We start from the raw sequence: 13649 nt of genomic DNA, 5'->3' as shown, positions 1-13649 counted from the left end.
GCTCTGCAGGGACTGGTGACCTTGCAGGAGCTGCAGAAGAGATCTCCCAGAGCTCAAGCCAGSCCCCAAGCTCACTCCAGTTGCTCTGTAAAGCGCCTACTACTCACCCAGTGCGCTGAGAAATAGACCCCGACATGACAGCCCTCCAGGAYGTTGCTATCTAGCGACTGGCCGTTGTTCCTTAGCAGAGGCCCGGCAACAACTTCACTGAAGGGTTTTGGCCCCCAGGGGAACTCCAGACCTAGGGGAGTTTGGGATGGAGGAGGGAAGAAGACACAAAACAGCAAGGTGCACGTGAAGCATTTACAGTTTCAAAAATTTTCATTAGAAGAACATCCTACATTCTGCCAAGATACGGGGGATCCTATACGGGAGATCTACTGAGGTTTCTCCCCATCCAAGCGGGGTGCAGAGCTACTCAGCTGTGCAGGCACCCTGACACATAGCCCCTTGCCTGCTGCAGGGAAGCCGAGCTCCACATCGCACCCCGTGGCCACCTCCGTCCCACATGCGTACTGCACCCTCACCCACGTCAAAGCAACTTCTGCCTGATTAAGCCTCTTCTGTTTTTGTGCCTCATGATGCATCTTTTCCTTGTCAACAGAATTGGTTTCGACAACAGAGGGCAAGGTGGTGCGTGTTCAGGAATGCAGTCRGACCATTTTCCACTTACAGATAAGGACGCTTTGCCCATTCCCGACCTCCCATCCACCCTGCTTCTCACCAGCTGCAATTCGACAGTAATCGAGAAGCAGAGGGTGCAGGACTCAGCGTCACAACCCCATTTCCTCTGTATTTAAGGCTTTAATCATAGCAACTCCCCATGTCACTGAGCTCTTTTTTTCCAAAGTTGGACATGCAGGTACTTCTGGAACTTATCCTAACCCTGTCCCCCAAAGAAAGCATGTGTATATACACACAAACACGTGCTCCAAACCGTCTACTGCCAACTCCCAGAGCAATCAATCCATATATTCAGCTGGAGCTGAGGAAATGTCACAGATGGCTCAGACTACAACTTGTACTTGCTACACAGTTCCTGCCACCTGAATTATACCTAGTCACTGTTTTCATATCTTGCATGAAGAAATGACAGGTTGGTAGTATATTTGCATTGACAAGCTAACAGATGAATGACAGGTCTGCAGGTTTATTTTTCTGCAGAATCTATAAATAAGGGCACACATTTTGCTCATTTTCATTTTTGCAAATTGGAAGAAGATGAGATTTAACATTAACCCTCAGCACAATAAAGCTCAGAAACAGAAAAGAGTAGCATTTTTCTGTCTCATTTGTAAATAATGAGGGAATTCATTATCCTAACCAACTGTGATATCCGTGACAAAAACCTGTTCAGTATTTTGGAAAGGCACTGTTCCTAAGGTATGGGAAGTCTGGGCCCTCAGTCTGTCTGTCCATGTAATTCCATCAGCAAAAATCTAAACTTAATGTTTCAGTTAGTCTAACTTTTTCCTCATTAGCACTTCAGACAAAAATCCTGGAGGGAAAATCTTTGTTCTTTTCAACAACCAAAACCAAAACACAAGATCTAACAGGAACGATGCAGAGAATTTTATGCTGAAAATAATGCAGCGCCTTGATTAGCTAAGTATGACAATAGTTGCTTGTTTCCTCTTTTTATTTCCAAGGCAAAGGCAAATGAACTAAAATAAAAAGGCAGCTGCGTGCCTAGGTTAGTACGGCACACAGGGCTCCAGGTCTTACCTTCGGGGTCATCTCGGATTACCAGGAGGCCATTCCTGCAGACCACCTTCCCAGTGGAGGCATCGATAAATATCAGGGAAGGAATGTTGGAGACTCGGTACTTGTTCCACAGTTTCAGCTGGAAAAGAGATCGGGAGGGAAGACAGGGAGAGAAGGAAGGTAAACTTAGCAGCTTGAACAGGAACCTTTTGGGGCATTAGCATCTCTCAGACAAGAAGTCAGAGCTAAGCAAATAAACAGAGCTGATGCTTCAGCAACACATTTGAAGGCATCTCTCCAGACCCCTGGTACAGCCTGGACTTCCAATGCCTGAAAAGACACGCTGTATCTCTGCTGTACAACTCTCGTCTGGGGACGGTGAAAAGGGCTGGGAGCTGGGACCGCAGTTTGCCGCACGGTGATGGGCAAAGAGGTTCTTCTCTTACTGCATTTGCTTCTTTGCAAGTGAAATGGGGATACTATTTACCATCTCTGTGCTGTACTCGGAGGTCTTTGTTTAGAAGATATTGTAAGCACAAGTACTTTTAATGCCACTGCTCTGAAGCAATTTGTAATGCTTCCCTGGCTGCTTCCTCCCCTCCCATTGCAATGTTCATTAAACAAACCTACAGCCCCTGCCAAGATACAGCCATGCCGAAAACCAGGCCAACACACAGAAACATGATTCTGCTGCAACTGGGGCTTCCCGGTTTTGTTCCCGGGAGCCRGTTAATGGGTTTGACATCAGCCTGGGGGCTGTGTAACGCAGCTCGCCCGTAACGCRCCGCCCGCCTCGCCGCCCTCCTCCGCCAGCTGCGGACAAAAGCTGCGTGGGCTGCAGCGGCCACGCTGCCCAAGTCCCTGTCTAGATTTTGCCATTTCCTGGTCATTGCGATTAGCAGCACAAGTCGTGTCCACCCAAACGAGGGACGTGCGGCACTTGGTGTCACGCAATTCTAGTTTGACGTTTCTCAGCATATGCTTCTGGCAAATAATTTCAAGATTAACCAAACTAAAAAAGCTCACGGGAATGCAGAGCAACAAGAGGACGACAGCTGCTGGCAAGACCCAGCTTGCAGGTGTACACAGCGCCGGGGAAGTCTGCATTTCATAACCCCCCGTGGCCGCCTCTAACCACGCCGATGCGTCTTTGACGGGAACTAAAAGCAAGCGATGGCTGCGGTCAGGGAAGCCAGTCTCAGAGCTGTCAGGAGATGAGCTGTTCTCATCCCTGCGTTTACTTATGTTACTCCAAGCATTTCAACCTAGACAGCACAGCAGTGAATTATCAAACTCTTAAATAAAATCAAATCACAGCACAGAGCCAGAAGGGAAGGAAATGAATCATTAGCTTCCCCTAACATCAAGCAATGTTCTGCAAACCCTCCTCGGCTCCAGATATTTACAGTTCATTTGGGCCAGCAGAGAACCAAGCCCAGCAATGCGAGAACTGCAGAATGAGGACATCACCCCCCCCCCCCAAAAGCAGTACTAGGGACACACTGAGCGCTGGTACTTGTGCCATCCAGGATCRGACCCAGAGACACCCCCACAACACATGGCACTGCTTACCTTACCTCATCATCTTATATTGAAATAGGACCCAAATGTTTCCACTGCAAGAGAGGCCACAGCTCTGCAGATCATTGTCTCTATTTAGAAATTAGAGACAATCCCATTTCTCAAGATCTGAATAATCTTGGGAACAGGACAAATGAGTGCAGGAAGGGCTGCAACGTTCAGGCAGAGCAAACTGGATCTCTCTGTATGCTAAACTAGAGATCTAGGTGAGGGAGAAAAGTCACAAAGACGTTTAGATTTTAACAGCAGCGTATGAAATATTTCTTACAAAATCTTTTTACAAAAAGATACCTGAATGAGGCTTTGTGAGTTGGCCTAACTGCAACGTGGTGTTATCAAAATCCTCTTGGGTCTAAAGGAAAATATCAACCAGATCCAGAAAGACTTCATTAATCTCCATCTGCTAAGACCTGGGGAAATACAATGCTTTGTGTCCTACCCACTGGCCTTAGATTCCTAATACACAGATTTCTCGGGCCAAGCTGACTCATTCTCAATGCTGATGCACAAACCAAATGGCCTTGGGCATAAAAAAAAAAAAAAAGGAGAAAAAAATGCTACTAAATGCAAAACAGCCCCCTTACAATGAGCGTGTTCAAACCGCAGAAGGTAAAATCCAATTCTGTGAAGTTTAAGGGGTGGAGAAAAGCTCTTTATAAGGATCACAAGCATTTAAGAGGGTGTTGCAAACAAGGAAGAAATTACAGCTAGCAACTGGATAGCTCTCTTTAAATAGTTACTTAAGTTTTACTTCATTTTGCCAAGTCCTTTGTATATGGAAAGCAGCTCCCCTTAGGGCACTACAGCGTATTGTAGCAGTTTTGCTTGGCTGAGAGAACCGACAGGGTCTGCATGTCAGAGCCAAACGGCTAAATCAGCTCTCTGCTCCTCGAAGGAACGGGGCTGGGATACCCCAGATAAAGGGAGAAAACCAAACGAGACCAGCTCCGGCTGGACGTGCTGGAGCGAGCGCGCACGCGTGCCCGGCTGGCTCCGCGCTGCCTGCAGGGTCCAGCAGACCCGCCAGCTTTTGCCCAGAGCTGGCCCTGGGTCTTCTCAGGACGTGGAAGCTGTTAGGTCCCGCCGGGCCCAAAGTGACCATTACCAGTGTGTCCGTCACCAGGCTGAGAGACCTGAAACCAAGCCCTGAGCTTCTGCTGGCCCCGAGCACTGACGGCCACGTCGGGCGCGCTTACGGCTCAGGGGAACACTATGAAAAAGCAACCAGGACTGCCAGGTTTCGCCTTGCATCTGCACCCAGCTGCAAGGATCCCACGGCTCCCGAGCAACAGCAGGCAGCAAGCCCAGGCCGCTCCAAGCGTTTCAGAGCTTCATGCAYGCTGAGCGCTGCTTAGAATTTGCAGCAATTCGAACCACATAAATGATCCAAAGTTGGGATGAAAACCTCTTCTATCACCCTGTTTACCTGCCTCAGTATTGCAGTCGGAAAGGTTCAACCAGTTCAGGTTCCTGAGGAGTATTGCACTGATTCCAATAAATCAGTCCCCTCGTGAAAGGCTGTAAAGCTACAGACTATTTGCTGGCTTATCATTTAAACCCACGGTTAAGACATGGATGAACAAACAAGATGATTGCACTTAAGAACACTGGAACTGGGCTGCCATTTTAAACCTGGTTATAAAAGACCGGAATTGCAAATTAGTGGTCTCGAAGCACTAACAATATTAATTTTGATGTCTGTATCAGAAAGTACATGAATGTGCTGTTTTAAGTCAGAGCAGTTGGATTTGATGATTCTCCTGTGCATTAGGAAAGCTGATTGGAAATGAAAAACGCATGCACTGAAGGACGAATGCCAAGATTTACCACCGTCCCCATGGTAATGGGCTCCTTCAATCAGCCTCAGCTTTCCAAAGCGCATCAGACACTTCTAAAGAGAAAGTCTAATGGCTTGTTTTACTGCAGATCTGACCTGAAAGCATGTGACCTTGATAGGAAATGGGCTTGATGATGATGTTCTGTATTTGTTATTATTTCTGGAATTCAAACACCCTTTGGTTATTCCCCCCCCACTCATGCACACTGTATGGACAGGCTTCCCGCTCCGGCTCCTGAGCGGGCTGGTCGGTGTCACGCTGGGCGTCAGGAGGTCAGGAGCACCTACCTCCTCTGCTTGTGCCCTTGAACCAGAAGTTTAAGAAGCCTTTTGGTGGTGGAAATCTCTTTGTTAACATCATAATGAAATAACCAGAAGTACAAAAGACATCAGAAATAGGCTGGCAGCATTTAGGATATCTTGGACAACAAAAATCCAGTGAGCTTCTTACAAGGGACCTTTAGCTGCGATTTTGTACACCAGAGCCCTGAATACTTTGCTCGGGGATTCCCACATCAAGCTGTACTGTGCAACTGAGCTGCTGCTTTCAGCAGACATCCAACCTCCACGTAAAGGCTCTGAACAACAGGATGAGCGAAGCTGTCCTGTGGCAAACTATCCCCCCGGCTAATTGTGCTCAAATGCCAGGGATTTTCACAGATGCAGCCGCTGGAAAGGAGGCCAAGCTCCTGCTCGGTTCTGCCTGGCGGCAGATGAAAGGCGGCAGTGTCAGGGTTGCTTCTGCGGTGTCAGCCGGCCACGTCACTGTATTAAGAGGTGAGAACGGCTGCAAAATGCTGCATATCATGAAAAATCAGTTATGAACTCCTTTGCACCAGGCAAGCCACCAGCAAAGCTCAAGGTACAGGGAGCAATCGAGACGCGAAGCCAACATTTTTGTGTGCCTACCTAAAATAAACACACAACACTTGGCAAAGTCCTACCCGCAGCCCGGCCGTGTCTTCAGGCTTGGCACAGGGGAAGGAAGAATCCAGTTACTCTCCAAGTGCAACATGGGCAGCGGGCTGCGCGCGGCCAGGCCAGGTCCCCGCAGGAAGGTTAGCCCGGGAGGAAAAAGGCAGCGTTGTCGGGTACCTGAACAAACGCACGCTCAGGCGCGCACCTCTCAAAGGATCGTGTGTTGGGCTAAGCGTGGGATGTGGAGAGCAAATTACGACTTGCTCCGAAACCACAGGGAGATCAGATGATAGCTCCTGGAGCCGAGCAGAATGCTGCCTCAGCAGCTTCGAAAAGCTGCTTTTCCTGTCTCGAAGAGGATGACATAGAAATAACACACTCYGCACTCTGAGGATTTGACCGTCCATTTAAAGAGGGGATCTCTGCTTCGCTTCCCAACAGCTGTTGCCGATCTGTGGGATCAAGCCAAAGCTAACACAGTTGTGGAAATAATCTAGAGACTATTCAGCCTGAAATCAGCTGATCCTTTCAGAGCGCTCTTCACCCCCCGTTCACAATTCGCCCCCGGCAAATTAAATATTCCGCTCAATCCGAAAGCCAGTTGGAGTGAGGAAATACCCCTCCTCTCCAGACACCATAAAGGCTGATCAGCTTTTCAGCAACGCATCTGGCTCCCGGTGCAGGTGGTTAAGTCAGGCAGCCCAGCGGAAAAACAAGAGTCACCAGATTCCTCCGGTAATCTTATCCGTCACACAAAGCACCACCGAGCCGCCCGGAAGAGCTGGCAACCGCAACGCTGGGCTTTCATTTGCGACTCCATCCGTGACTYGCTGCGAGAGACTTCAGAACAGCCATTTATTATTCGCGGTCTGGGAACCCCATCTGGAAAATGCAAAGCAAGGCTACCGGGGCGGTTCTGTTCCCTCAACTCCCGGGCAGGTGACCGGCAATCCCTAGGGAGCAGGCAGCACGGAGCAGCACTGCTGGATGCCAGGCTGCTCCTCTCACCCACGAGCCATTCACTTATTTCTCCCGTTCCGGTGACTCGGGCTCGCCCTGCTGCGAGGTGCATGTGCGGGAGCTTTGAGGCAGCCACGGTAACGTTTTCAGACAAAGGTGCCTGAAAAAACACGCGCGCAGCGACCGAGCAAGGGCTGCAGGCGGCCCGCGGGGCAGGCGAGATCCCCTTCTGCTCGCTGCGCGCTCACGGGAAAGGGAACCCCTTCTCTCAGCAGCTGCAGGCTGCTATTTTTGGTCGTGCCGATTGATTTATCGGCCCTGGTCGCATTAACTTACTAACATAAATCCTGAGCTGTGGCGGTTAACGCTGGCAAGGATAAAACACAACTGCTTGCAGTCAAACGAGGGAGAGGAGGCCTGGGACACAATGTTTAGTTTCACGCAGGCTTTGCTAGCCAGCGTCCGCGGAGCCGCTGGCGGGTCTGCGGGACGGCGCTCCTCRCTGGTAGCTGCATCTCTCCGTTATTGTCAGATTGCCCCCCTTCGCGCCGCCACAGGACACAGAGCTGCCTTCGTCCAAGAGAAAGGAAGGCTTTCAGAGATATCCGCCCGGGCCAGCAGCAAGGGAAACATTAATTCTGTGTATTTTGCAACCTGCACTTCCACCCTGACCAGGAAAATCCAGACAGATAAAGTCAAAGACTCAGAAGCAGATCTCGCCACAATCACGAGACTACGTCCCCAGCACAGAGGGCTGCTGCTCTCTGTTAAATGCAACGCAAAGCAACATTTCCTCTAAAATCTGCCCTYGGAGGCAGCACCTCCAGAATCTAAGCAATTGCTTTGGAGAGGCCTTTGGAAGATGCTGCTTTCCACCAGGCGCGTGAGTGCACACGCAGGAGCATGGCCGGGCTTCCAGTCCTTCCTGGGGAAGTTGGCACCGTGGGAGCAGTTTCTCATGAGCAGATGAACAGGTTTGGAGACGTGTGCTGTGGGCAGAGGGGTGGGCGAGGGTGTGAGAAGCTCCAGGGTTGCTCCCACACAGACTGGCTACCATGAGTTAAAGAAAGCAAAATTTCAAGCACTTGTTCCAAGACCAACTGTGCTGCTAAGCCTTACGGCTGCTCCGGGACGCGGTGCTGGTGCACACTCCCCCAAGTCAGCATGCGCTTGGGTTTGGAAGCTTTACAGTAGCCCATACTGCTTTCATTATTTCTTGCAGATACCACAATTAAATGGTTTCTGTTTGGATTCCACCCTCTCCTCCAAATGTCCCGAGCACAGYAGCCCCCGTTAGAGATGCCTGACCCAGGAAGCAAAGCTGACCAGCACGCACAGCATTCAAGGCAAACAAAGCTCAAGCGGCAGATGAGAATTATAAACCGGCAAAGAGCAGCAGATGGGAAGCGGGAGTAAGCTGTAATCCACTGTCCACCACGGTCCCCGCGCTGGACCCGACCCATTTCTTCTACCTCTCTCCCACATTTGCTGATGCTGTTTGTGCCTAGAGCAAGCAGACACATCAGTCACCTCTTCAGCAGACTACAGACATGAGCTCAGCTCTTGCCGGTCTCTTGTTACAGAGACCCAGGCTGAAATACTAAGTTTCCCCGAGAAACTCAAGAGCACTGCTCTGATGGAAAGCGAGCTTGGTGCAGGGGGCGCGAGGGTCCGGGGAGCTGCTTTCCCAGGGCTGCCTCCAGCTCTGTCAGGTGGATTGGTTCCAGGGCGGCGAGACAGCCACAACCGTCAGCATCGCTCCGCTCTCGCAGTCCAGCGCTGCAGGGGACCTCTCTATCCTCGCTCGCTCCTAATGTTAACTTGCAGCTTTTACATTGTGCCTTAAAGGGTTTACAAGCGCAAGGGGCCACCCAGGCTCTGCACATAGCAAGCACGGGGCTGCGGAACAACAGATGCTCCCTCGCCCCGTGGATCTAAATCCAGTTAACGCCTGTCCCTGCAATTCAAGCTTAGCTCGAGAAAGGGCTTCTCCTCTTCCAGTCTTCCCTCAACCTTCCCTTTGCTTCTTGCGTACAGGAACGCCGTTATCAGAAGTGGAACTTGGTAAAGGAACAAAACCCAGCCAGGTATAGAGGGAAGCTTTTCAGGGCAGATGCTGCACGGCCAGGCCTGACCTTATGACACAGAGAAGACTAAGTGGGCTTGGGATAAATTAATGCCTATTGTGCTGCCGTTTCTCTCCGAAAGGAAATTAAAATCTAATTACGAAATACAATGGTGAGAGAGATGTTTGCTCCAAGAGCATTAATGAGCTGGGGAAGGAGGATTTGGAATTGCAATAAACAAGACTGATGTGAATGACCAGCAGTGACACACGGAGCACTTCTGCTGCCGGCGCACGCGGCTCGCCAGGCAGCCAGGCCACCGAATTATCGTTCTCCCTCCCGTTCCTACGCTGCCCATGAGAAAGACAAAGCCCAGTTAAAGTCGCCCCCACAACCCTTCTCGCACACCGCTGAGGCCCAGCCCAGCCAGAGCAGTGCCAATGGCAAAAAATTCCCCCTTCTGGTCACACTCCAGCAATGGGACTTGGTGCAAGCAAAAAATAAGAATAAAAACCCTTCTTGCTACATCTGCTGCTCTCTTTGCTGTGACTGAACTGCATGAGCACAGCGCAGCGTGATCCAGACACACTCACAGGCAGGATCCCAGGGGCAGCTGCCCACGTCGCCCCTTAAAAGCAGCCGCTGCATCGCGGGCTCGTGGGGAGGCACGGGCAACCCTGGGTGCAAGCAAGTTCTGCACCTGGAATTTTTATTCTTTTCAACTGCCAAACAAAACAGCAAATGATTTGGAGCCCAAGCGGAAGGAAACCCTCTCTGTAGGRTTTTCTGGCAAAATCCTTCTGTCAACGGAGGACTTTTCTTTCCRCATTTCCAGGGAGCTTTGCAGCCAACATCCTCGAACGAGAGGACTCGGGCTAGCACAATCTCACGCTTCCTGTCAAGTCACTTCCTCCGATTTTCTTTATCTTATCCCCCTGCTTGCCTGGTCGCTCCGCATCCCAGCCCCAGTGCCGCCACGCCAGGATCCCGCAGCCAGAGAGCACGCGCTCCAGTGCCAGGCACAATCCCCGGGGCGGCAGCGTACCCCTGCCGGCGCATCTTGCACCGCACAAGCCCCCGGCACACCAGCAGCGCGTGCCAGCAGCTCCGCAGATGGCCACCGCCGTCCCTACGGCCGCGTCCCGAGGTCACGTGCAACGGCACTTTTCCGTTCTCGTGTTAAATCCCTTTCGGATTCCCATCAAGGCTCCACCCTGCCCCTGCTATTCCCCACCAAGGTAACAACACATGTTCATATTACTGATTAAACGCCCCAATTACCGCTCTTTGCAATTTCCTGGGCTAAGTAGTCAAACCAACTGTGAGCTGAGCATTTTATTTCAGGGCAAAACAGCATATGGCTGCCAGGCCCTGGCACACACGCCAGACTCGGAGCGCAAGCTGCCTTATTTCCTCCTGACACGCATTCAGGCTGACAGACTGGATCTTCCACAACCCACATCTGATATGAAAACATTTAATTTGAGCAGAGCTTACTGTGGTTAACATGATCTATGGAGAGCAAAGCCTCAGGGCCTGGAGCAGAAACCGAAGGTGGCCTGATTGGTTTTATACGTACGAGTTTCAAAGAGATGAGCGGCGCTGAAAGGCGCTGGGCTGGCGGCTTGATTTGCTCCGAAGACCAGGGCTAGCAGCATTTGTCTGAACACACGCAGATAACAATGCAGCCAGCAAATCACTGAGAGAGGACGTTAGGACAGGCTGGTCTATCAACACACCCAACGTGCCTTCCACAAAGCTTGTCTTTCAGGTGTTTCTCAAATTGTATGCAACAGTTCGAGAATGATGTAAAATTTAAGGAAGCAGAATCATATCCAGCACTAGGAAATATATTTCCATGCATTCCCAATAAATGCCTTTTTTTTCCAGCAGACACCTCTCCAAAACASAGGCAAACACCACGATTTTCACAGGCAGGCCCCAGCACAATTCTGCAACTTCAGCAGGAGGGAGCGGAGAAGAGGGACCGAGTGGCGTTTTGCAGCCCCCTCTGCCCCTCGCTGCGCCAGCTGCCGATGCACAGTGCCGCAAAGGCACAGTACCAGCTCCTGCACCCAGCGCCGGGTCCCGGGCGGCTCCACCGCCTCGCGGCGGAAGAGGGAACCCTCCACCAAAGGCATCCGCATCTTGCTGCTCAACGGGCCGCAGACGGGCCACAGCTCCTGCTTGAGCTCTGCTGCACCCGCTCCCACCATCCCTTTGCGAGAGCTCTGGAAGTAGGAGAACAAGACAAACAAAAAGCAGCAAGGACGGAGGGAGTTAAAATGTTTGTGAGAACAATTTAAGACACATGTAGAAGTGTATTGTACATGGCCCCTATAAATTATGCCCCCAAATGACTAGCGCTGAGTAAGAAACAGCTATGTAAACACAAAGGTAATAAGAAAAAATAATAATTTCTCTCTCTCTATGGGGAAGGGATATTTTTCCATCTGTTATAGGAAAGGCGAGGGGTGGGGTGGTAGTTTGGGACGTTGAATAGAAGTTCAGGGTCTCTCCTGGTCTCAAGTCTCATCTGTCATCCGAAGCCGGCCAGCTGCCAGAATTACCTCACGTTACAGCACAGATTTCCTATCTGCAGTTTGCTTTTGCTGCTACTGTTAGTTTGAAGGCAGCCAGCACCGAGTGCTGATAGTAATCTCGAGGTCAAACGCCTTGCAATCCCAGATCATTAAGAAACAAACACATCTGAAAAGCCTGAAGTTTCGACAGAGTTCCCATCAAACACAAAGGCCTTTGAAATCTGCAGGGAAAATGGGGGATTTTTTTGTTTAATAGACACAATGAGGTATTACTGTGGTTTCTGTTTTGTTTTCAGCAGTTAATCCAAAAGGGAACCTTAAACAATCAGAACAAAAACCCTCTTGCCGAGAAAACAATAGAGCATTTGTTAGTATTGTAAGGAGCCCAAGGCCAGCGGCGCTTCAGGATGTCCCCGCTGGGAGCGCCGCGGTCAGCGCGGGGAGAGGGCAGCCACCACCCCAGGACACCCAAACACTGGGGACATCCCCAGACCAACCCCCACCATTCTCACTCTTGCGCGGACTTGGAAAAGCAAGGATGCTGCCAAAGGTAGCATCGAATATTTCGCGGCATCTTCATCCACACCTTTGAGGTCCGGATACCTTCTGTACCGCTGTACTCAAAACCTGCTGCAGGACTGCTATCAAAGCCACCAACACTGACACCACGAGAGCAGAGAGCCAGGGACCCGAGTGTCCCGAGCAAGCCCACCATTCGGCTCGTCTTCTGAGCTGGCAGTGCCTTGCCGCCTGCAAGAATTCACTGATGTGTCTGACCAAAGAGAAAGCTAAGAGTCATTTTAACACTTGCTTTAATTTGGAAAAAGTTATTTGGATTTTTTCCAGAAAACTTATTGTACTGAGAATGGTAGCCATACACTAACATATCACGGGCAAATAAAGTCATATGAGAGTTATAATAAAAATTAGTGGGCACAACCAACTCACATAACATTTTCAGAGATCAAAAAGCAAGATGATGACAACAAAGCAAAAGACGGCTTCCTGCAGCTCTGAACAGCCAGCGTAGCTGGCCTTAACTTGCACAAAGTTTTGGTGACCCTGCTAACCGCCACTTTGTCCAAATCTATTAGCTTCTTCCTTTTTAATAATAATAAAAAAAATCTATAAAGTGATGTGCTCCTCAGACAGCATTGAGCAGGATATAAATGAACACTCTACGTCCATTTTAGCAATCAGCAACACTGGAGACACTTGTAAAACTACCCAGACAACTGCAAATACATGTCCACTGCTGCTGACATACTAAAAACGTGAAACCTGCTCATTATGCAGCATCTTTTGAAATGAAATAGCTCAGCCAGAGCAACACTACTGGCATTTCACTGCAAAGAAACCTGCACTGAACAAAGCATTTGCATCATTACAAACACTCAAATTATTAAAAGCAAACACTCTGCTGCAGCCGTGCTCATGATCTCGGGAGACGGTGGCCCAGTCAGAGCACTGCAGCGTGCGGCCCCGCGGCAGCAGCACCCGTCTGGGCAGCACGGAGGAGCCAGCGCCGGACCTCAGTCTGGCAGCGCTCCTGCTCTGCAACGCGAGGAGCCTTCTCGTGCAACGCTTACGCAGCTGCAGAGCTCGGACTGAGATGACGACAGCCCCTGCGCTTTCGCACGGCCTAAGCCGACCCGAGCGGCTCTGGGCTTTGCATGCAACCCAGGCAGAGCTGCTTCCCAGCTCCAAAGGGCCACGTAGCTCAAGAGATTCGCCCCAGCACCATGCTCGGATCAGAATATACTGAGCATTAACCAAAGCCACGTGCTCGCAGAGACTCGCTGGTCAGAGCAACCCCCTCCAGTGACTGCACTAAATTATCTCGCTCCTCCTCCGCTCTCTGGGTGGAAGTYGCTCCCATTAACAGTAACAGCCACAGCCTGCTCCGTTTAAACGCCATGGCTGCACTTGCAGGGGATTTCTCGTCTTGAGCCATTCAAATCCATCCTGTGTAAACATCCCGCCACCGAAACTGCTCCGGGCTAAGCCAGAAACGATGCACTTCCAGGACTGACTCACAGA

At 50.6% G+C, this 13649-nt stretch overlaps 1 protein-coding gene across 1 annotated transcript in view; it reads right to left on the bottom strand.

Moving 5' to 3' along the window:
• The window catches only part of NXN (nucleoredoxin), a 66359-nt gene that overhangs the window by 17419 nt on the left and 35291 nt on the right, over window positions 1-13649 (bottom strand). Inside the window, exons 2-3 of the mRNA XM_026071444.1 lie at window positions 1726-1843; window positions 108-241 (exon numbers count right to left, since the gene is read on the bottom strand). Of these exons, the coding sequence (XP_025927229.1) occupies window positions 108-241; window positions 1726-1843 (252 nt within the window). The remainder of the gene's footprint in view (window positions 1-107; window positions 242-1725; window positions 1844-13649) is intronic.

The sequence above is a fragment of the Apteryx rowi genome, unplaced genomic scaffold (assembly GCF_003343035.1).
Source record: "Apteryx rowi isolate R43461 unplaced genomic scaffold, aptRow1 scaffold_325, whole genome shotgun sequence".
NCBI classification, from domain to species: Eukaryota; Metazoa; Chordata; class Aves; order Apterygiformes; family Apterygidae; genus Apteryx; species Apteryx rowi.
The sequence above is the reverse complement of the archived record's forward strand: the minus strand, read 5'-3'. Positions and strand labels throughout refer to the sequence as shown.